At 32.4% G+C, this 25,724-nt stretch overlaps 1 protein-coding gene across 3 annotated transcripts; it reads right to left on the reverse strand.

Annotated features, from left to right (window-relative positions):
• Window positions 1-439: 439 nt before the first annotated feature.
• On the reverse strand, window positions 440-14,010 carry LOC143239279 (uronyl 2-sulfotransferase-like). Of its 3 annotated transcripts, none has more exons than XM_076480194.1 (5): window positions 13,476-13,999; window positions 11,133-11,293; window positions 6,340-6,419; window positions 3,161-3,320; window positions 440-675 (listed from the first exon to the last, which is right to left on the reverse strand). In XM_076480194.1, exons 1-5 carry the CDS (start codon window positions 13,861-13,863, stop codon window positions 562-564), a joined length of 903 nt encoding a protein of 300 aa, XP_076336309.1. In that variant the 5' UTR covers window positions 13,864-13,999; the 3' UTR covers window positions 440-561. The 3 variants fall into 3 exon arrangements, with proteins under 3 accessions (XP_076336309.1, XP_076336311.1, XP_076336310.1); XM_076480195.1 differs by having other exon boundaries at window positions 540-675; window positions 3,133-3,320; window positions 13,476-14,004; XM_076480196.1 differs by lacking the exon at window positions 6,340-6,419 and having other exon boundaries at window positions 472-675; window positions 3,133-3,320; window positions 13,476-14,010.
• Window positions 14,011-25,724: the final 11,714 nt, after the last annotated feature.

The following is a 25,724-nucleotide window of genomic DNA, read 5'->3' on the forward strand; positions in this document are numbered from 1 at the left end:
ATTTTTAATTCGATAATCCGATATTTTTATGTAATTGTATAAATATTGGCCACAAACCCAATAGAAATCACTTCAGTTTCTGAATTAATAGTGAACATATAATATTGACATGGCGGCCCGCATGTAACACGGGAAGACAAAATTTTACAGGGAAAAGCAAACCATCGCAATGCATTGGTCGTTTGTGTTAAAACGGCACTTATCAATTGTATCTGAATAGTCTATACATTAATATTATAATGATCACGCAATGGCCCGGATGAGGCTCCTCGGCGGAGCTGTTGGCGACTTCGACTTTTCAGTCACAAAGGTTTAAGCCGCGGACCACTTAAGCCGCGGTTAAGCAGGTTGACCTCCCAAATACCGCGGCTTAACGGCGCTCCACTGTACATTGGTATCAAGTTAAAGAACTTGCACTGTTAGACACTGTAAAACATTTTTTCTCAAAGTAATAAGTGTTTATTAATGTATAAACAATATCTAATTTATATAATGTGCTTTCTCAACTGCATGAAATATAAAAAAAAGTTGAATTCGATATTTTTTGTCCTCTGTTTGGGTTTACTCACATGCACTTTTTTCATGACCACAGAAGTAAGGTATAGCAAGGTCGTAAGGTTGTCCGGTTATATATGTACATTCTGGATCATGTGTAAGTACACACTGTTCAAAATTCTAAACACATAGAACAGAAAAATATGTAAATGCTTTAAATGTAACACAATACAAAACAGATAATTTATTACAGGTAAAACATCTATATGCATGTAACAATCAGTCTACGTTGAATCTACGTATAGAAATTACTAAAATTATTAATGCTTCATTGAACTATTTCACGAATTTCAATATGCGAAACTAACTCATTAATTTTCTATATTTAAGTTTCTCATTACATGTTTTTCCCTTGATAATACATCAAGACTGTTAGTCTGACAATGTAATGTTTCTATACAAATCGTGCTCCTGTTATCTGATTTCAAAGATTATTAATTTCAACATATCGTAAATTCTCAAATAACTAAAAAAACAATTTAAATTTCCTTAAAATTGTATACTTAAATTCTGAAACCAAGAATTACTAAAATGTTTCCGATAACACGATTATATAGTTTTGACTTCTTGAGCGCTTACATAAACCGAAGCGTCACTTTTCAATTGGACACAAAAGGAATGTGACGTCAATCCAACTTCTGTGTGTATCATTCTGTTAGGATATTCTTTGTTTGCAACGTTCTCAAGACAATGAAAGCAAGTTAATTATACCCTCATTCAAACTACTTCTCTTATTGAGACATGAGTTACCTATTTTGACAGTTAAATCTTTACATAGTTTAACGTGTCACTATTAAGTAATCTGGTTTTATTTTCTAAACAGAAAACAAAAAAATGATATATTTTAATAACCACAGTGATTTAATTAACGTATATTCATCCTTCAATTTTAATATTTCATGATCACAACCAATAAGCTATTGTTTCTTTATTTAATGACAATAACATCACAAAATATAAAAACACACGACTTCTGTGGTATTACGTGGTCTCGATGAAAACTGTTATACATGAGTTCAACCTGACTAAAATATGATATAAATTAAAGTGAACAAAATATTTTTAAGTAGCGACCTAATCTGTATCCAAACAAGACAGCTGGTACAGCTGTAAGTCTACGGATTTATAACGCTAAAATTAGGGGTTCGATCCCCTCGGTGAACTCAGCAGATATCCTGATGTGGTCTTGCTAGAAGAAAAACACAAACACACAAACCAAACGAGGCGCTCTAGTGAGGATCATCAGAGAGTGAAGATAGATTAAACAATGATAGGGGAGATTTTTTGGTAAATTGCCACCAGAGGGACAGTAGTTCTTTATATGTCTACAAGAGTGTATGATAGATCTGTTTGATCTAACTATGGTTTGTGATAATACTAATTGCAATGATAATCATGTATTATGGTTAAATTATTCACGTAGCTGAAATTAAAATATATATATTTATTTATACATTCATATTGGATTTAAGTATGTTTATATTTGGGGTTTTGAACAAAGTGATTGATAATATTTCATTGTCAAATATTCCTTATGGTAAAGATATAATGAAATTTTAAAACACATTCTAGTAAAGATCATGGATGATGTCCTCTAGTGGGACAGTGAAAGTCTATGACCTTATAATCCTAAAATCTGTGGTTCTCTTCTCCGCGGCAGACACAGAAGATAGCCTAATGTCGCTTCGTTCTCAAACAACAATGGCTAATTGTTTGTTAGCTTTTAAATTTCGCGCAAAGCTATAACAGGGCTGTCTCTGCTAGCCGTCCCTAATTTAACAGAGGGAAGGCAGCTAGTCATCACCATCCACCGCCAATTCTTGGGCTACTCTTTTACCAACGAATAGTGGAATTGACCGTAATATTATAATGCCTCCATAACTGAAAGGGCGAGCATGTTTGGTGTGACGGGAATTGAACCTACGATCCTCAGATTACAAGTCGAACGTCTTAAGTACCTGACCATGCTGGGCCGCAGTGGATGATACCAGAATAAACAAGTATAACACTCAAACAAGCGTTCTTCTACTTGTATTTGTTTTCTTAAATTTAACAATAAGATGACAAAAGAAGATGACAAACATTATTTTCTTATCCCATATAGCGTTGGTTTAATAAACTGACTACTACATATAACAATATACCAGTGTAATAATGATTGTTTGTAGTGTCTTTCTGAAAAAAAATTCTGTTAAATATTAAAATAGATTGGGTGTAATTTTAATGTATCAAACAAAAGGAATGACACGCAATACAATAAAATTTATGATTTTGAAATCGAATTCATGAAAACATAACTGTCACCTTACAACAGATGTTTGTTTGTTTCTTATAACAAAGCTACATTGAGCTCTCTGCTGAGTCCACAGAGGAGAATCGAACCCCTGATTTTATCGTCGTAAATCTGTACAACAGATGTCTCAAAACCTAAAAGGAAATAATCTCCCATGGTGTCACTCAATGGTTAAATATATTGAGAAAGCTCACAAATAACACTATGTAGATTTAATTATTCTCTGACTTCAAGAATAAAGTAATAGAAATGATATTAGTAAAACAAGAAAGTTTGGTATTCACCTGTTATATCTCAGGACATTATGCTTACTTTTGATAGCCAGTAACTTTTGTTTGAATGCACTTTTCCAGCTGACTTTAGTTCTTCGAAGATAGATAAACCAGGTGATCTCCAATAAAAGAACCGAGAGATAACCTTCTCCACAGGGTCTCGCATAGTGTTGATGTACAAAGGGTTTTGGTGGCCAAATCTGGAAAGAAATGAAATCACAACAGAGAGGATTTGTGAAGAAAGTTTTAAAAAATAATAAACTTTTATGATCACTTCATATTTGTTCATATATAAAACTTTTAAAAGAACTGTTAAGGAACTGTCATATGATTTGTGTCATGTTGCTAAGTATACTTTTTGAAATACTTAAAATACTATAAGAATATAATAACTCTTCCATCATTTGCCAATAAAGACAAAGTTCTATTGGGTGTGTGTATGTGTGTGTTTTCTTATAGCAAAGCCACATCTGGCTATCTGTTGAGTCCACCGAGGGGAACTGAGCCCCTGATTTTAGCGTTGTAAATCTTTTACTGGGAAGAAACGCTCATGATTAATCGAAAGATCAGGATAAAACATCTTTCATTAGCATATATTTTGCGTGGATTCTAAAGTAACATCTTTTATAGAATTACAAAATGAAGTTTTGCATTCGTAAAATGAGTTTTTAAGTGATATTTTTAGCTTTGAGGACAACTTTACAGGAATATACTTGCATATTAGTTTATTTTTGCGAATTTTTCTAAAGCACAAAGCTACACAGGAGGCTATATGTGCTTTGTCTACCATGAGTATCGAAACTTAATTTTTAGCGTTATAAGCCTTCATATTTATCGCTGAGCCTCTTTGGGGTTCATTATTGTGACTGTCAAGTGTATATCTACTTAATTCTAGAAACACATTGAAGAGATCTAAATCCTTTGGGGTTGAAATAAATAGTTATGTATTCATTTCTCATTACCTCATGTCTTATATGTGCCCTTTATATAAAACAATGAAAAATGAACTCCTTATGTGTATGTGAATCATCATTGCTAAACATTTTATAAACAGGGAAGCTTATCCTATGACTGAAATATGTTATGAATTCAAACTCACCGTGTACACTATACACATTTGACTTTCGAACTTTAGAATGAAAATATATTATTATTCTTTTACTTTGTCGGGTACAGGAAACTTGTGGCTTTTTCACGTGATTCAGCTTAGGTGTAACCAACATTTAGAAAAATTAAGAACTAAAAAAAACAACAAAAAACTAAAAAAATACTAAGAACCAACAATTCCATGTGTTTATTGTGCATCAAATCCACATTTATTAAAGATAACGTTTCGAGGTATACTGAGTGTATTCTTTTTTGTATCCTTTTGAGTGCGTGCTTCACAGTTTTATAACAAATTAAGTTAAAAACATTCTATAGATTTTTTTATTAACTCAACTGAAACGCGAAGTAGCGTAAGAAAATAAGGCATGAATATTAAACTGTTTGATTTACACATAAACTTTAGATAGATACACCCTCACAATTCATTCTTAAGGCAACCATCACCATGCACGAGGCATTTAACGACGACGCCTCGCAGGACCTCAAATACTCTAGTAGGATTTTACGTACTTGTCTGTCGAAACATTTCCCTGGTCTCTGTTATACATGTCTAATAAGAGTTGAATATGAAGTCTACTGAAGCATCAATGTTGGTAGCTAATCCAATTTTCTCACCCTTATCTTACGGAAGGCCTTGTAATTCACCCTATTTGTGCCTAATTTCTTATTGGATAAAAGCCGATTTGGAATTATGCAATAACCGTGTGGGGTTATTACATTTTCAATAACTGGTGTAGGATAAAACTGGTTCCTCCACGTTCATTAGCAGCCTTATAGGTGGCTTGCCGTAATTTATATTAATACTACTCCTTGATATACTGGTATTTTTACAAAGGTTCCTCTAGTCCTACTATTTTCAATACTTCGATTGTTAACACTGTTTCCTTTACCTCAGTTTAGCTTTAAAGAACGTATGGCTTCACCTCCTTTGTGAAATCTTCCAATGAAGATCAAGTTGTGGATGTAATTTCTAATTAATCTAAGCTAATCTGAGATACTCACAGCCCTGTTTATTTATGGGCCAAGTTTTCTTGTATTGTGTTTGGTTATTCTGTTTGATTAAGCTGATGTAGACTTATCTTTCACTCCTACTTTGACCAACATCTGTAATACTAAAACTAAAAAAGGAAAGATTAAGTTATTTCATACAACTAAAGTACGATGCTAAAAATCAATTTGACAAGATTTGTAAACAAGCGTTAATCAGTTTCTACAAAATACGTAAACACAGCCAGACAGACAGACAAACCTGCAGAAAATTTACTAGAGAGAAGAAAAGAAAGAGAAAGATTTGAAACATTTAAGTTGGATGTAGTTCTTTCCCATTAGTTGGCACATTAATGATGTTTTAATTAAAATATCGATATCAGCTCACTTGATTCTCAATGCTATAATTATTAAACGTTTCTGTTTGTACTGGTTCTACTTAAAGGTTTGTGCTTCAATTATCTCCCTTCGACACTTGGGTTTTGACGCAGAAACGTCGATCTCAAATTAATTAGTTACATTTTTATTATTATATTTTGTTTAGAAGGTTTCATATACCTAAGCATATGCAAATTTGGCTGAGTCCGGGACAGCATCTGAAAGAAAAGTGCTTCACTTAGAGTTTTAAAAAAATGATCTAAAAAATTAGTATATTTGTACTATCACGCTAATAGCAAGACCTAAGATATATTTTGAACTAGGTTCGGCATGGCTAGATAGTTAGGATGGTCGACTATTAATATTTGGATCACGGGTTCGAATCCCCGACACACCAAACACGCTCGCTATCTCAGCCGTAAGAGCGTTATAATGTGATAGCCATTCTCACTATTTATTAGTAAAATAGTCGCCCAACAGTTGGCAGTGGGTAGTGAAGACTAGCTGTCTTCCCTCTAGTCTTGCATTACTAAATTAGGGACGGCTAGTGCAGATAGCCCGTGTGTAACTTTGCACGAAATTTAACAAATAAATCTTTAAACTTATAGTTTTTATTTTGAAACAGAGTGACAAAAACCTGATGTCATGATTTTCAGTTTCCATTTTTGAAATAAATTGACTTCAAAAACATAAACATTATTTGTTTAAATTTTTACAATACTAAATAAATTAAAAACTACAACTTACTTGGAAAAATCAGTAAAATAAACATGTCGATCATAAGCAAATGGTGGTTTGATCATCATCACTTCGTGAACAAACTTTCTCTGCATTTCATAATAAATGTTTTTGTAAAAATACTTTTCAAAATATTTTAAACAAAATTTCATATGAGAATTGTAAAAGAATAAAGATATAGGTCCTGAAAGTTAAAAGTAACCAAAACAAAACACTCTCCAAATTTTATGTAACAAATTCTACTTACTAAGTCAAGAAACAGTATTTTTTCTTCAGGAAGCGTAGGCCAAGTTTGTAAAGTCTCTTACCTAGTAAACTTACCTCTTTCTAATTTTTTACACAGAAGAGCAACCCACTCTTTGAAATTGAGGGTAATTAACAATTATAAGTTACTGTTTAAACACCAACGACTAGTGTAGTAGAAAAGCCGATACGCGAATATTTGTGATAAAAATCACGTAAACTGCCGTTCACATGAAAACAACGTTTCTTATTTACACAGTTTTATCATAATATTTGGCGTTTTGGTATTTAACAATTATATATCGAAGTTTATTCAATTATTATTTTTCTAATATTTATCTGTTATTCTGTTTACATGGATAGTTTTGATACTGATAACGTTTTCTCATACACAGATGTCTTAAAGCATATTTCTTCTTTATACAAAAATTACCCAAAAGACGAAGGATATCTAACAGAATAGTAGGCTTCTAATAAATACATTTTCCAAACTCAACAAACGTAACACGCTCCTCGTGAACTGTCGATGAAGTATTCAGTTCTAGACCAGATAGAAGACTTTATATTTTTTGTAAGTTTGTAAAACGTTAGTGTTTAAATCATTATTTGTAATAACCGTTATGTTATTATAAATTGTATTGTTGTTTTAATATTAAAATACATTTGTATTCAGAAAGAAAATTGTATGTTTTAATCTTGTTAGTAAGTGTCATGCATTTGATATATATATCGACATTCAATTATCTTGTAAATTAAAATTTCCAAGTATTTGAAGTTGTAATACGTAACATTAGTGTGACAGATTTGAAATGAAACTGACGCTTCAGATTAGAGTTAGTACATAAGCATTATTTTGTTTTTTCTCTATTTTTCGAGGTAAGATTTATTCACGTTATTCAGGATTAAATATGAATATTTTAGCTGGATACCAACTCTAGTAATTATTTGTCTTGAGTTTTCAATTCAACCATAGCTTTTTTTGTTTTGTTTGTTTGTTTGGGAATTTCGCACAAAGCTACTCGAGGGCTATCTGTGCTAGCCGTCCCTAATTTAGCAGTGTAAGACTAGAGGGAAGGCAGCTAGTCATCACCACCCACCGTCAACTCTTGGGCTACTCTTTTACCAACGAATAGTGGGATTGACCGTCACATTATAACGCCCCCACGGCTGGGAGGGCGAGCACGTTTGGCGCGACTCGGGCGCGAAGCCGCGACCCTCAGATTACGAAGCGCACGCCTTAACGCACTAGGCCATGCCGAGCCTCAACCATAGCTTCTAATCGCAATCACAAGTTGGAAAACAGTTGCGAAAGATTACCGAAACTTTGTATGTTAACTGAGGTTCACTGGTTATATTATACAATATAAAGGTAACTTAATTGAGTTGTATTTATATTTCAAAATATGCTTTTTTGTTGCTAGAAAGTAGCAAACTAGCGAAATAACGACCTTAAGTTGTTGAGATCTGCAGATGAAGTAAAAATTCAAAACCATTTTTATCGCAACTAATTGTTTCATTTTTATGTATTAAAGTAGAAGGTTTCAGAATTAAATTTTAATACCGATAAGTTAATTTTTCACACAGCATAAAAACGTAATTTCTTTAAGCGATGTCACGTATTTCAGGAGAGTAAAGTGTGTACGAAAGCGGGATGTTACGAATAACTTCATTAAATTATAAAAGGTTTGTTTGTTTTTGAATTTCATGCAAAGCTACACGAGGGCTATCTGCGCTAGCCTTCCCTAATTTAACAGTGTAAAACTAGGCAGCTAGTCATCACCCTCGCCGCCAACTCTTGGGCTATTCTTCTACCAATGAATAATGAGATTGATTGTAACATTATAACGCCCCCACGACTGAAAGGACGAGCATGTTTGATGTGACTGGGATTCGAACCCATGACCCTCAGATTACAAGTCGAGTGCCTTAACCACCTGGCCATGCTGGGTCCGAAAACAAAGTTGAGACACAGATATGAAACTATATACATTATTTTATCCAGTTGTTTATTAGGTTCTTAGCAGTTTTGTTATTAACCTATTGTTATCTGCAACTAATTTGATTTTGTGGAGTAGAAGGATTTTAAACATTTTATTAACAGACTTGAAACACATTGCCATAGACATTGCTGAAGAGTGCTTGAATATTCATGCTATGTGTTGGTTTTATTGGAAAGAAAAATTAGACAAGCGTGAACGTGGTAGTTAACATTTATGTTTGAATTTGGTTTACTGTAAATTGGTTATTAAATGCGGTAAAAGCAGTTTTGGTTGTAAGATATCATCTGTTTCAGGGGATATAACTTTGTGCAAAAATTTGCCTATTCATTACAAGGGGTAGAGTCACCTTTTGCAAGATAGTACGGTCTGGAGATTTATCTTCCCTTGAATATGTTTTAATGAGAATGATCGTTAATGTAGATAATTTAAGACACGCTATGACATTCGTCTGACTTAACGTTATGGTATGCCATTATTTTCGATCCCTTGTGGATCTTTTCGGTTCATGTTGCTAAATACCTCAATCAACAGACAGAAGTTTCTCAGCTGGAAGCAACCAAGTTAAAAATAAAACATATTCACATTAGATGGTTTGAGTATAAATGGTGTATATTTATTTTCATTTGTGTTTCCTTTCCTGTTTTTGAAATAATTTTCTTTATAAAACTTGCATTTTGTGAATATATGGTACTTTCCTGGGAAGAATCAGCGTCAATACAAAAGTACTCAATGAGTTAAGTAAGTCTGATTGGCTAAAAATATATGATATTCGAAGCAAAAAAGAAAATGCAAGAGTAAAGAGAGAACAATAATAGAATAGCAAAAAATAATATGTAATATGTTTAAAATCTAAAAGCATCAAGCACAAGTTTAGAGCAAACAAACAAAAAGAATTGAGAAACGAACAAAAGTCTTAAAATTCGATGTAACATAATTAATTTAAAGTGACATAATTCATTTACAAATACATCTGGCTTGGTCTAGTGGTTAGTCTGCCTATATATAAATCTGAGGGTGCATGATTCCAACAACTTTACCGACAAATCAAAATTTGTACTTTGGGGCGGTGGGCGTGTTATAAGAGTGACGGTCAAACCCTACGATTCAATTACAGTAATCCACTAGTTTGCTAGGTGCATTTTCCCATGTCTATAAGTTTAATATTAGTGATGGCTAGCGCAGGTAGCCTTATCCTTTGTGTAAATTTATGTGAATATTCTAAATTAATAAACTTTTGAAAAACACGCTCTTGTTATTTCTGTACCATTAACTCATGGAATTATCTGATTTGGAAAGAATAGAACTGGTTATAAACCTATTTAGAAAAATGAAACAAGTAAGACATGTAAATATGATAATCGACGTGTGTACTTGCATAATAGCATGTAAACTTTGTTTTTCAGCTCATTTAAACCAAGAAATGAAAAACGTATTACTAACCAATGTGTGAGTTTGTGTGACAATATGCAAGTTAATTATTTGAGCTTGTATAAATCAGCCGATGAAAAACAAGCTATTCATTAAAACTAACATAGCGATGGAATCTGCACTGTCTTTTAAATGTTATTATTTCAGATTAACTTTGGTAAGCCTTAACTTCTACCTTTCTGCTATGAGAACGTAAAAGGATAAAAAACGTTTTATTTAAAAAAAGAAAACTTGCCTCATACATTTCACAGTTATATACCTTCTTGGAAAAATGTTTTTACCAAAAAGTTTTAGACTTTGTAAGAGTACATTAAAGTATTGAATTGATATATAAATGTTTGAATGAAATAATAAATTAAATATGTATTTTATCTCATTATACTATGTGAGAATGATGTAAGTCAACTCAACTAGAAAATCTAGAATGTATGTGGTATAAATTTTGATAGGTGGATACGAAAGTAATATTTTAAGATCAAATGAAAGATTTTTCTTAACTTACTGTGTGAAATTAATGTAATCCAAGCAAGCTGAAAAGGTAGAAAGCAGTGGGAATTATGAATGCTGAATTTGAATAGTTTATTTTACCTACCAGAAATAACTTAGTAACAGTAGCTAGCAACTTCTGGTTGCAGATCATAAGGTGGAAAATTTGAACCGTTATATGTCACTGAACGTACTTTGCACTTTGCCCTGATTCCCAGATTGTCCCTGTTACAGGAAGACCCACCTCCAAAATATCTTGGGGAATAAACTTTCACATTCTTGTCTTCCAACTGTGATGGTGTTATGGTTGTGACGTCTGTATTAAATATTGCTGACTGGCTGCCCTTTCTATATTCAGAAGATCTAAACCAAAGAAGCTTTTATCGAACATAAGGGGTCCCTGACCTAGTTGTCTAGCCTATATATCGCATGAGGTTCTGCCCAGGCTGAAAATATCAAATATTAATATTAATTTATTTCGTCTCATTTGAGTTATCGATTAGTAACGTTTTAAATAGTTCTACACACTGATTAAGAACCTTAACTGTGTATTTAGGTATGTACAAAATCAATCATATACATATGAAAATAAAATACATCACATGAATATGAATTAACTGAGAATAATTGTAAAATGGCTATTACCTGCATATCTTCATTAAGACGTCTCTTGTTGAAGATTGTTGATTGTCGGTGTTTATAATCATTAAGCTTAGATAATACATTTATCAACAAAGTCAAGGTCTCGCTGCCAGTCTTGGGTATACGGTTATACATGAGCATATCTGAGTTCACTACATTTTTGTCTAAGAGAAAGGAAAAGTTTATTTCATTTTAAGTCTCAACAGATTTTTGGTTAACGATTTATATAAGCTTATTTATAACAACTTTCCTTTTGTGTTTTCTGCTTGATTTAAAAATGGCCAAAGAAAGGATTGAGAAAGGGTTAAATAAACTTCCCTCAAGATGAGTGGCTTCTATTAATAATTTGTATTACATGTGCTAGAATTACTTCAGTTGACATTGTAGTTATAATTTCTTATGTCTTTGTACATTTAGAATTAGTTTTCTTAAATTCTAACGTGAACAAAGAGCTATCAGCCCTGTGCTTAACAAAGGTATAAAACTCAAAATATTATCATTAGAAGTCCTCAAGCTTACCGTTGAGTTCCTACGGGGGGATTTAATAGGGTAATAAGCTTCACTTAAAACGTTTCATAGGACAGGTACCAGTACCAGTTAATAAAGAATATATTGTTAGTAAAACGTTTCGTGTGTAAGCATTGTTTAGTTACACTAAAATACAGAGTGGATGAAACCACAAGACGTGAGAAAATAATGAAATTATTACTTATTTTGAACACTTTTTCATTATTTACGTTAAATTTAACATTAGGAGTAGTAAGTTCCTCGAAAGACAGCAGTAAATATTTGGACTCAAAATGCTAAAATCCGGGGCTCGATTTCCCACAGTGGACAGAGTGCAGATCGTCCATTATGTAGCTTTGCACTAGAAATCACTAACAACAAGAATAAGGTTGTAGTACAAATATCTCTTGCTTGTTTCGAATACTAGAAATCACATGAAAATCGGACATATATGTAGCAGTTGGAAATGGCCGTAAGGATTGGGACTTAAAGCAGTTTCACAGTTCTCCACGTTACAATATTCTTGTAATTCCGCTTAATAACGGATCTGCCATTATAATGTTTTTCTACAAACAATATGTATTTATTTATTCAATACTTTTCGCAACATTCTGATATCTGTTGCTAAATGATAAAATTACAACTCATATTATAAATTGTGCCATGGAAAGCACAATTTATAATTTAACGTGTGACTAGTATTTTTAGAAGTACATTTTCAATAATAGCGACCTACTCTTTATGAAAATTTTATAAGAATTAACAAATGTTGGACAAATAAAAGAAAAAAATTATAGTCTGGTTGAAGGAAACAATCTTTCGAGGTCTTCTATGGCCAGGTGGATAGGGCGTTCCACTTGTAATCTATGGGGTGCGGGTTTGAATCCCCACCTCACCAAACATGCTCGCCCTTTCACCCGCGACCGCGATATTATGCTCTATTCAATCACATTATTCGTTGGTAATAAGCGTGATCCAAGAGTTGGCGGTGAGTGGTGATGACTAGCTACCTTCCTTCTAGTTTTACTAAATTATGAACGGCTAGCGCAGATAGCCCTCCAGTAACTTTGAGCTAAATTCAAACAATCAACCTTTTGTAGCGCATATGGTAAGAATAAGTTGGAGTAGAAAATAATTAAATTTTTTTAATTACTCTCAGTTGGGGAAATAAGAAGTATTCAAAGTTTTGGAATCACAGACAACTGTTTAGAAGTGCAGTACTTATTAAATTTAAAATAAGTACTTAAATGGTTACAGTTTCACGTTTCGATATCCGCAGTGAACACAACTCAGAATACAACAGTGTAGTCTTGCCCTTAATCATAAATTATCATAATTACTGTAAGAAATGTTACTCAACACAGTATCAGGATTAAAGCGAACGATGTACTTTCAAAACTGACGGTTAAATATAAAAAACAATAATAACAACAACAAGAAAATGGTTGTCAGGCAGAATTAAATGTCGATTTACTTTTCAAATTCAATATCAATTTGTAGTTACATCTTTGTTTCTTTTGATCCTTTGAAAACTATATGTTTGAAAAAATATTTTCAGAAATATCAGAAGAATTATATTGCTATGAAGATAAAATGAATTAATTTTTGCAAAGTGTCCCCAAATAAACTGCTATAATGTTGATAACTGATTTTCAAACTAACTACAAAACCTAGGACGAATCTTATTATTATTTATCAGGCTAAACTCCACACTTTCTCATATATGTATAGATGAATGAGGTTTAAAGTTTTTAAACAACAGTTACAAAAATCTACATTGAAAGAACTAGTTATAGATTTGTTTCACTAATACAAGAAATACAATATTAGTCAACTTACTTTTATGAGATATTTCTGTTTTCTTCTGGTTAAAATCTCGCTTATTCTTTTTTAAAATGTCTGTGTCAGTGATATCATCATATTTTGGATTCGACATATCTCTCTGACTTTTCTTAACATCTTTAAATTTGTTAAGTTCTTTTTCTTTTATATGCACAGAAGGCACTATTTCATGGTCGTATTGTAAAACTGGTTGGCTGCTTTTACCGTTACTAAACTGTACAGTTTTGTAACCGAGTCTAAAATTGGACTGACTCAAATCGAACAGAAAAAGTAAAACAGAAAAAATGATAATTCCAGGAAACAGGTCGTTTTTGACAAATCTCTTAAACCTCATAGTAGAAAAAAGTTTTAGTTTTGTGCTTAACTTTGCGTTCCTTGTTGTCATACATACAAATGTTTATATTTTCATTCTTTCCGTGTCGTGCTTTATCTTCAATACGCCGGGGCGCTGCTTCGCTAACGTTTGGCTATTATTACGCATGTGCTTGATAACGGCATTGTACTTTAAACAGAATGTTACTACGTATTTTATCAGCAAACAATTTAGATTCAACTAATATAAAACTATTATGTGCTGTTTGGATGTGTTGTGTGGCGCTGTTAAACATATACTGTACGTAACAGTGTAATATATATGATAGCTAATCATGTATAAAATTCAAAACATATTTACAAGAGAAACACGAACAGAATATACAACAAAAAGTATTAAATACGCTTTTATACGAGTTTGGAAGTCGTGATTATGACTGGTACAATTATTTTTCTTTGAATATCTTTATAAAAAGAAAATAAAACAACAATAACAACTAAAAAACCCTCATGTTTATGAAATGCAATATGTAACTTTCATAACCATATGAACAGTGTGCTGGTGTTACGTGAAAGTGATTATGAGCTCATATCTATTACTGTATCACTTAATTTTTACAATACGTGTACATGTGTATTTGAGTATTCACATAATGCTGTAAACAAAGGTGCGTACGTCCTGCACGTGTCGTAGATAGGAATGTTTGTCCAAAGATGTTATGCAATACAAAACATTTCATACAGAAGAAAATAGTTCTCTATCTATCCTTCAGTCTTTCTCTCTATTCATCCATCCATCAATCTACCTACCCTATCAACGCTTCTTTAAACTTTAGTTGAAAGCTGTTAGGGTGTTACTGTTAAAACACGTTTATATTATTGAAAAGAAAGTAACTAAAATATTTTTGAAAAATAATGTCTGTAGTTCATGGAATTTATGTACAGTATTACGATAACTTAGAGTTACCGAAAAGTTTCATTAATTTTAATGATATTTTGCTCAACGTGAAACGTTTTTGTCCTTTCTATTGACAGTATAATAATAATAATGATAATAATAATAATAATAATAATAATAATAATAATAATAATAATAATAATAATAATACTTGATTGTTTAATTTAATATCGTGATGATTTTTCATTCTTCTTGATTTTCTACACATAAATTCTATTTTTTAATATTTTAATAAAACCAAACAAACAAACTATAATGTACGAGTATATGTTCACCATATGTTACTCCCTAATGGGTCAGTGGTAAATTTGAGTGCTAACACGTAAGACCCATTCTGTAGCTTTGTGTTTGTTAACAAACAATTACTGAGATGTTTTTATTTTATTCGTTTGTTGTTTGTTATTAATCGCAAAACCGTACAAAGGTATGTTTGTGCTCTGCCCACCACGTGTATCGAAACCCGGGTTCTAGTCCACATACACATCCCTGTACCACTGTGGGGGCATTTTATTCGCAATAATATATCATCTAGAAAAACCATAATAAATGCTTCTACCAATTCGTTTGTACCTGAACTGTATGCAGTTGTCTCTGTTTTTAATACCTCATAAGTCACATATTATCTTCATCAACCTTAAAAAATATATTAGTATTTATTCACCTATTAATAAATACTGTAGACACGGAGTTCTACAGGAGTAAAAGTAAAATATCTAAAACGTCTATGGCTATAAAATGACACGTATAAGACTCTCATTCTTTGTAAGAATACAGTAATTGTTTGCGTTTGGGTTGTTCTCTTTGTCTCTCAATCCATTGTTCATCAAAATTATTGGCGTATACTCACGATATTATGCTATAAAAAGTTTACTGTATATATTACCAAAATCATAGTATTATGAAATTTGCTCTTTGCTTCTCTCTCAGCTACTGTGGTATGCTAGCTTTGGAATACTTATTTTATGTATTCTATTTGCTAACTAATGTATATCATTTCTACGTTTAACGTATGCTAAACCATAATTCACTGTTTCATTCTTGTTGTCCTAACGTTAAGAGATTCAAGGTTTAGAATCCTTTCAACTAGCCGCAACGAACTTTTTTCTCCCTCGCATTTTGTTTACTGTACAATGAAATAATACGTCGAAACCGTACACTCTAAGACTAATTAAATGACAGAAAGTGACAAACAATTGTAAACATGAATATTAGCATCCAACACAAAGTAAAATACAAATCAAAAATAAATATCAATAACTAATAAAATGCATTAAATAATGATGAAGCCAAAACAAAAGAATAACGAACAATGGCATTTAAAAAGTCGGACAGTTTTTGTCATTCATAATAATACTGTCCAGAGTAAAAGGTTAAATATGTAAATGAATGTGTCTTGTATTCTGTGCTTAAAACTCTGCTGTCGTTCAATATCTAATAAGGCACGAAATTAAAATATAAAAAATTAAGTACTAATTAAAATAAAACAAATAAATGGTGGACACAAGATAGCCAGTGTTCAATGAATGACAGGATTATTGTAAAACTTATCAGACAGCTACCGAGCTCAAAGCGGTTTGTTTGGTTTAGAATTTCTTGCTACACGAAGACTATCTGCGAACAATTATCCTTTATTCTTTGAACCGACAGGTCAGAAGAGAGGTAGTTAGTGAACAGAAACTATTGATAATTCTTAGGTCACATTTATTTGAACGAATAGTAGGATTTGACCATTACTTTTATAACGAGCTCACGCAAGGATTTTGTGGCAAAAGGTTGCGAACCATGAATCTTCAGTTTCGCACACCGGAAATGATAGCTATAGACCCAGCCCAAAGCTGCTACCAAGAAGAAAACAACTTTTTCTGGATAATGGATTAAATCCAATTGTTCTTTCTTACTTAGTTCTCTAATAATGTTATCTAAATTATAAACTACCTTATAATGATCTAACTTATCTTCTTCAACTTCTTTATGTTATGAATCATTTGCTTTAAATTTATTCGAGAACTTTTACTCCAGATCTGCAGCAAATGACACATAACATAAAGAAGTTGAAGAAAACACTTTAGATTATTATAAGGTATTTTGGTACTTTAATGAACACTATTTGTAATGGGAGTGAGCAGAAAGCCTTTTTCCTGTTTGAATAATAACACCTACTTCCGTTACAATTATGATTTGTATGTGATTATGCAGGTTTTGAAATAAACTACAAAATACCTAAAAAGGAGAATGAAAAAACGCGTCGAAAATAAGGCAGTAAAAATCATTTAATTGATACAGAAAACGTTTTGAGTAAAATACATAGGTAAGAAAATAATTAATTTTTGAAAAAGTGTTTTATTGCTTCTCAGTGTATACTCTAAAAATGTGAACAAAAAGATTTAGTGAGAAAAAATAAATATTCTGAAGACGGACACACCAATATAATTATCAAAGATAAAATGTGATCATCTGAAAACTGCATGTGTTCCCTTCAATTAAATGGCTTTTTTGCTCAAAGAAAAAAGTCTGTAAAAGGAAAGAACGAAAACGATATTGTGAGAATATATTTTTTCATTGGTTTATTTCCTTTATAATAAATGAAATACAGTGAAATCGTAACATTTTGAATAAACACTTCTAACTGCTTAAGAGTCTACATAAGACTGATTTGTTTTGAATCTTGTGCAAGGCTATACGAGGGCTATCTGCGCCAGCCATCTCTAATTTCGCAGAATAAGGTTAGCTAGCTTTTGGAAAACTTTTTTACTAACAAATACTGGAATTGGCCGTCGCATTATAACGCCCTCACGGCTGAAAGAGGCGAACATGTTTTGTGAGACGGAGACTCGAACCTTCGATCCTCAAATTGCGAGGTGAGTGCTATAATCACCTGGCCAAGATGTAAGAATGTAATTAAGGTAGCAAAAGTGAATCAATTAAAGTCAATCAAAGTGTGTTGGTAAGGGATGAATTTATAACATTAGAGTAAAAACTGAACTTATTTGAAATGTTTATTTGGATGCATTCAGTCTATTTTAAATTTGCTTATTTCTTTGTCGTATTCTTTGAAGAAATCCGTACTTTTAAGTGACTTGCAACAGTTATTTAAACAGTAATAAAGGTTAAATTTAGGTTCATATATAACATTAACATTGGTAAACAATGACTTTGCAGGGTGAACCAGAACTTAAATCAAATTAATTTTTGCCTCATCGCTCACTTCAACAAACGCTTCAACCGATATTCAAATGGTATTTTATACATAAGGATCAGTATTGGTTTCGAACCTACATAAGTATGAAATAAAAACAAGGATATGTGTTGGTTGGATCGTATTAGTACAGGTGTGTTGGTTGAATCATACTAGTACAGGTAATTCTCAATTATGATTATATATCTATAATTATAAAGGGAAATCAGGGTAAACCGTCTGAACTAATAGAAAAGTTACAAGGTTGTGTGAAGTATAATTTAACTTTGTTTGCAGGTGATGTAATTATATTCGATCTAAGTCGTAATGGATAAAAATCTTCTTGAACCCTTGTAAAATTATAAAAAAATACAGTTAAAACATTTACGTTTATTCAATAATCATCTTTATTTAAAACTGTAGATCATTCTCAAATAAAAATTGTTATTGAGCAACCAAAAAACGTTATTGTTTTGAACTGTACTTGTTAATTTAAGTTGTAAGTGGTTTCGTTTAAGTTGCGAGTCGAGCACCCTAATCATCAGGCCGAAGTTGTAAGTAAGCCAAGCATTACACGAACGTTTAAGTGATGTGAAAACACTAAAAAGTTAATGTAGAGAGTAAAAGTGGGGTCACATAAGTATTAATTAATAGGAATGTAAGGAACGTTAGGTTGTTGTTTGATAAAGAGAATGAAGCATTTAGTACAGTTAAAGTCAAGATCACGCAAGACAAAATTAATTAAATTATATATGATCTGGAATCGAAAGTTAAAAAATATGTATATTATTTTGTGTTTAAGCACAAAAGTTAACAATGGGCTCTCCGTGTTTTTATTAACTGCGGATATCAAAACACGAATTTAGCGTTATATGCTTTTAGATTTACTGTTTAACTTAAAATATTGACTATTTGCATATACAAGGCTTGTCTAAACTAAGCTTGCACATACCTTTGACATTATGAGAATGTCATAGAATCAACAGGTTCACAGTTTATAGGGATCTGCAAATAAATACATATGTCTGAAACAAAAGACCAAAGGTGACGTTGTAAGAGGACCTTGAAACGTAACGAACGTTATCTGGGTTTGTTTAGTATGTCAATTTTAACATCTGTGGGTTGTATGACTATTCCACCGTTTCAAGTAACGTGTGTATTCGAATTTATTTTGCTCCAATCCTTCAACTTCGTGTCAGTATTTACACAATAACTGCCACTTAATCTGTTTCTTTGATGCCATTCGTCAACTATAACATTCGCTGATGTATCACATACACTGCAGTGACTGGATTAAATTAGCAAATATTAATTAAGAAATTACGTATATACAGTTAAAGTATATTCTTTTGTTTTGTTTTTTAATTTCGCGTAAAGCTACACGAGGGCTATCTGTGCTAGCCGTCCGTAATTTAGCAGTGTATGTGATACATCTTCAATAATGAGAACTAAAATTGTACACAAAATAGAGCAACTATTATAATTCGACTATTATGTGTTGTTCCCTGTTGTGGTACTGCTTATTGGAATTAGATTATTAAAATATGAATCTTGAACCTTAATTTTATATTTTTTTTATCAGCGAAAGAAAAGTTTTTGTTTGCTGTTAAACACAAAGCTATATAATGGGCTATCTATGCTTTACGAATTGCGGGCATCAAAATGAGATAATTAGCATCATACACCCTCAGATATATATATTAGGATATCAAGTGAAACGAGTGTTTCTAAGTTTGTAACATTATAATTTTTTGTATTTATTCATGTCTTTTACCATGGTAACTTAGGTATATTTTTGAAGTAACTGGACGATGAATTAAATACTAGATTTTTTTTTAAAATCAGGCTTCAATTTCCAATAAATCTAGTGTCTTATAAATACAGACGAACACATTATAATGTGTAGTGTGCCAGTATATGGATGTAAAATGCCGTGGCCTTGTTACCGCTCCTCATTTTGGGCCGTGGGTATATTATAAGAGTGACAGTCAAATACCATTAATCCGGTTGACAAGAGTCGTCCAAAAAACGACGGTGGGTGGTTCTGGTTAGCTGTCTTCACTTTACTGTTTCATTTCATAATTAGGGAAAACTTTTACTCCTCTAAGAGCTTTAAACGAATTGCAAGCTAATGGTCTTGGAAATGCTCGTTCATAAAATAGCACGAAAACACATATTCAAATTTATTTGCAAATTTCTGTTTATCAAACATCAGAAGAAAACAAATAAAGATAACATAAACGATTACATATTCACTTCGTGCAAAGTGGATAAAGTACAAACACTGTTTCAAAATAGACAGGCCACAGGCGCCTGAGGTAAACTATTAAATAGAATATTATGTCACCATTATAGAAGACATTAGACTTTGGAATTTAAACTAATCTGCTGTGTTTCTATTACCCTTAGTATTTAATTTCAAGAGATTATGGACAGGTAATGGTTCTACCACCTTTTATCCATATCATTTTTAATAACTAGTGGAAGGTGAATAATTATAAATACTAATGACTTCAGATGACGCCTTCCTCAGTAACGCAAACATGTGGCTAAGTTTTTTATTTTAACTAATTTTACTGTCTGGTGAGTCTCTAAGAAAATGAACCCAGCATGGCCAGGTGGTTAAAGCTTTCAACTCGTAATTAGAGGGTCGTGGGTTAGAATCCCCGTCACACCAAACGTGCTCGCTCTTTAAGCCGTGGGGGCGTTATAATATGACGATCTATTTCATTATTCATTGTCAAAAGAGTAGCCCAAGAGTTGGTGGTAGGTAATGATGGCTGTCTGTCTTCCCTCTAGTCTTACACTGCTAAATTAGGGACGGCTAGCGCAGATAGCCCTCGTGTAGCTTTCCACGTAAATAAAAAATAAACAAATCGAATTTATAGTTATCTAAACTACACTTGTTCCTAAGTAAATATATATAAAACGTCAGTACTTTATCTACTCTAGTTTTATTGCTTTGTTCATGAGCTACCTTATCAAAAGAAAGATCACATATATGTGAAGAATCTGCTCAATACAAATAGAAAATAATAATTAACTGCAGCTGTTTTATTTAAAGATGGTTTTCAATATAAAGGATTAGTGACCTTAGGGTTATGTATATTTGTTATTGAAGTTTTTTGTATTACAGCAACTGATTTTTTTACTGAGTAAAATGAAAGTTTGATGAATATATTGCCCACATTTAGTTTCTGAACTCGTCATAACAAGAGTTTACTAACCAAAAGTGAGTCAGTATGTTGTTTATTTATTTTGTGTGTATATGTACATGTATATATATGTATATATGCTCGTGTCTCTGTTTGGTTGGGCTGCATTTTCACTATTTGGGTGAACAGTTTGAATTTTTGCTTCTCAGCGTATTCTCTAAGTGGGAATTGTACAAATAATTATCAGCTTTCTATAAGCATCTCATCTCGCAAGTGTTAATTAGCGAAGGGAATATTTGGGGTCGGTTGAAGCATTATGTAGGTTTATTCTGTATGACTTCTAAAGTAATTATGAAGGCTGGTCACCCTGATGATGGATGATGGGGCTCTGGTGAAGATATTATTGGCCTAGCAAACCGATAGTGGATATTTATATTTTTCAAGATAATAAAAATATCATTCGTACTTAAAGACGCACCAATCACAGTTATAGCTCTACATATCCAGATTCAATGTACTCATGGGCTTAAGACGATTCAGGTTCACTATTTTTTTAGTTAACTATTTTCTTATCTTAAACTACAGTGTTAAATTTCATATTGTAAAAATAAGTTCGCTCTTCATAAATTTATTAAAACCAAACACTGGCCGGTGGCTCGAATACTCTCACCAAACATTGAGCCGTGCATATGTGGTTATAAGGTGACGATCAATCCCACTACTAGTTGGTAAAAAGTTGCGCAAACGTTGTCGGTCGGTTATGTGATGTGGACTATACACCTTCCCTCTAGTAGGGAAATTCCTCACGCCGCTCAAGACTTTCATACCGTGAAATGGTCTTCCAGAGAAGCGTCATGGTTTCGTTCTTGTGTGTTTAGGCCTGACTATTTGTATTGATAATTAGTAGTAGTAATAAAAACAAACATTATTTCATAGTGGTTATCGTAATTCAGTTACAGAAGATTTCTTTGCAAATAAAATCTCTTTTAACGTGACATTATTGCTTATGACGTGAGTTGGTAAGGAGTTAGTAAAAAAAAAATGTTATAAATGTTAAGACATTCGCAAAAATGCATATACACCCCAATCGTGAGTAATGATTAACTTGATCCTAAATCAAAGTGAAAATTGGGCAAGAACAATAAACAATAATTATTTCTTCTATGTGATAAACAAACATTGCTGAAAATTATTAAGTAATATAAATCGTATTCTCAGATTTTTAAAGACTAGAAGTATGATATTTCTACTCTTTAAAAGTTTGTTTAATAATATTCTTCTAAAACAGTTTTCTGAAGAACCAAAATTCAGCTTCCCACTTCGTAATCGACCTGCCACCTATCATCTAAAAATGGAAATAATGCTATAATTGTAAGGAAAATAAACTGGATGAACCAAAATCTATATAGTTTCTATTAACTCTTAATAAAGTTGTATGAGTTTCTCGCAGTATCAAAGTTATATCCAAACGTTGTTTATGCAAGCCCTCTATATGTAAATAGTCATTTCTTGGTTAAGAGAAATCCATTTGAAATAAAAATCTATCTCAGAACGGCTGATATAGGTATTTGCACTTTTACTAATGAAGCAGAGAAGAACGTTTTAGCCTTCCTAGGTCATCTTCAGGCTAACAAAATAATCATTTGTATTTGCAGTCTCCTAGTGATTCAGGAGTAAGTCTAAAAGCATATAATGCTAGGAACTGTATTTTATATCCGTGGTTAATAAAAACACGGAGAGTCCATTGTTTAGTTTTGTACTTAAACACAAAATAATATATATATTTCTAACTTTCGATTCCAGATCATATTTACTTTAATTTATTTTGTCTTGCGTGATCTTGACTTTAACTGTATTAAATGTTTCATTCTGTTTATCAAACAACCACCTAAGCTGCCTTACGCCCTTACTAATTAATACTCACGTGACTCCATTGTACTCTCCAGATTACCTTAGTAGTGTCTTGACATCACTTAAACGTTCATGTAATGCTTAGATCACTTACAACTTCGCCAGGCGGTTAGGGCGTTCGACTCGCAACTTAAACCAAACCATTTAAAACTTAAATAAATAAGTACAATTTAAAACTCATTTTATAGAAAGAAGCGTGTTTTAGGAATACTTATTTTGGTGTCCCGTTTCATTTTTGATGCAAATAATTTAATATATAGTAGTAGGTAAATAAAACATATCGCGTAGAGTACTTTACGTTAAAGTTTAAATACACACTAATGGAAAAACACCAAATTTGTATCTAACGTTGGACTGAAGAGGATATGTGAATCGAAGCTAATATTCATATACATTTGGTATTGTTCTGTTAGTGTGGAATTAAATTCTAATACACAGATAATTTGTTTGTTTGGTTGTTTGTTTTTGAATTTCGCGCAAAACTACATGAGAGCTCTCCGCGCTAACCGTCCCTAATTTATTTAGCAGTGTAAGACTAAAGGTAAGGTTGCTAGTCATCACCATCCACCACCAACTCTTGAACTACTCTTTTTTTTTTTACTAACGAATAATGGGATTGATTGTTACATTATAATGCCCCATGGATGGAAGGACGAGCATATTTGATGTTATGGTGATTTGAACCCGCGATTTTCAGCTTACAAGTTAAGCGCCCTAACCATCTTGTCATGCCTGGCCCTAAATAAAATATATCATCCTTTTCCACCACTTAAAGTATTTGTGAATGGAAAGTCTGAAAAAAAACCAACAGCAACAAACCAATGAGTTCATGAAATTCATTATAGAATAAGTTTTGAATGCATTTTATTGCATAGTTTTAGTAGTTCTAGGGTGAAGTTTTCCCTCCCCTTTTATCGTCATCCGAAATTAGAAATTCTCGATAATTAAAGCTGTACTTGCGTGGAACATATACAACGGAATTTATATTGTTCTAGAATCTCTAATCCTTTGTGTAAATGATACAAAAACCTGAAGATGATAGAATAACGTGATTTTATGATTTCAACACGTTTATAGTTTCGAATATTATATTAATCCGGAAACCACGATATTCGTTACCGCCTTTAGATGTTTTAAAAGAAGCTATAACTTTCAAATTCTTGGCGAGTTCAATCATCAAAATTTTGTGAATTATGCAAAAATAAAATGTTTTACATAGTTATACGTATATACGTTTATAAAAAAAACATTTTTATGATATGTAAACGTAATACTTTTATTCAACTTGTCAGCCGCTGGATAACTTTAGGGTAAAGTTTTCGCTATGTTGAATTTAGGTTTAACAATGAAGTCCAAGAATATTAAATGATCCTAAGGCTGTTTTCAGTGCTTCGTTTCCGAATAGGTTGGGTAGGCTGTTTAATCTTTAGATGTTTGTTACAATTGACGGTTTCACTCATATAATATCGGATTCTGAAGATATTAACAGTAATAATGTATTAAAAAGCTGAGTTTTAGCAGCAACTAAACACATTTGATTGGAAGTCAGCGAATTGTAGTTGACTTTTTCTGAGATCGAACGAACGGTCTAGGGCTCTAGGCCTAAGCCATCATGTTTTCATCTCCCTTTTGTTTTTTAAGAGCTAATACTATGCATTTGATATAAGTGAATTTTGTCTGGCTGCTATCGAATGAAATCGAGACATTGCACTTACGAGCTTAGGACGTCGAAAATAATCTTTGTCCAAGTGGACAAATTACGTCTTTAAATATGAAAACCAAATTTGAAGTTCTTATAATGTTAAATAAAAATATAAAATTTAATTTCCATTTTGTTGGTGATTATAAAAAATCTCATTGCAACTGTTTATCTTATCTCTCTTTATATCATTTATCCTAAGTGTGCCAAGACTTCTATTCTTAACTACAAAACTAATAAATACACCGGGAAGTTTACCTTAAAATAGAGCGAACGTCTAAAGAAAACACAAAAAAAGGAGAATATTTATTGAAATTAGACTGATTTTTAAGAGTGTTATTATTATTAGAAAATAGCTGAATAACCTATTTCTGAACCAGAAGAAATAGTAAAGAAACACACCTGTTTTGTTCGAATGCAATGAATGAGATCGGTTCTTGAAAAAATTGGGAAATCTAAAAAACATCGAATGCAAAAAAAGCATTTAGTGCAGTAAACACATATTTATTTAACTGAAGTGACCAACACTAGAAAATGAAGTTGTTAAAGACGTTTTAAAATGCTTTTAGCGTTAATAATATTTTATAACAACAATTTATTGAACGGGTTTGCTGTTTGTTCATTTTCGCCCAAAGCTATGGAAGGCCTATTCGCACTGGCCGACTCTAATTTTGAGTGAGAGTGGGCTTCTGCAATTGAATAGTTGTTTGTTTTTTTTTTAATTTCGAGCAAAGCTACTCGAGGAATATCTGCGCTAGCTGTCTCTAATTTAGCAGTGTAAGACTAGAGAGAAGGCAGCTAGTCATCACCACCCACCGCCAACTCTTGGGCTACTCTTTTACAAACGAATGGTGGGATTGATCGTAACTTTATAACGCCCCCACGGCTGAAAGGGCGAGCATGTTTGGTGTGAGGGGGATTCGAACCCACGTCCGTCAGATTACGAGTCGCACGCCTTAACCAACCTGGCCATGCCGGGCCCCGTAATTGAATAGTGCGAATTAACTGAATTCCTATAAACGTCCGGCACATTTAT

The sequence above is a fragment of the Tachypleus tridentatus genome, chromosome 13, assembly GCF_004210375.1.
Source record: "Tachypleus tridentatus isolate NWPU-2018 chromosome 13, ASM421037v1, whole genome shotgun sequence".
NCBI lineage: Eukaryota > Metazoa > Arthropoda > Merostomata > Xiphosura > Limulidae > Tachypleus > Tachypleus tridentatus.

Bases quoted from the DNA above. Each gene is read 5' to 3' on its own strand.
- LOC143239279 (XM_076480194.1), bottom strand. From the start codon at position 13,863: ATGACAACAAGGAACGCAAAGTTAAGCACAAAACTAAAACTTTTTTCT. The intron at 6,420-11,132 runs GTAATAGCCATT...TATGAAATGCAG, and splicing joins GTCTTAATGAAGATATGCAG to AGAAAGTTTGTTCACGAAGT. The intron at 3,321-6,339 runs GTAAGTTGTAGT...ATTTCTTTCCAG, and splicing joins TATTTTACTGATTTTTCCAA to ATTTGGCCACCAAAACCCTT.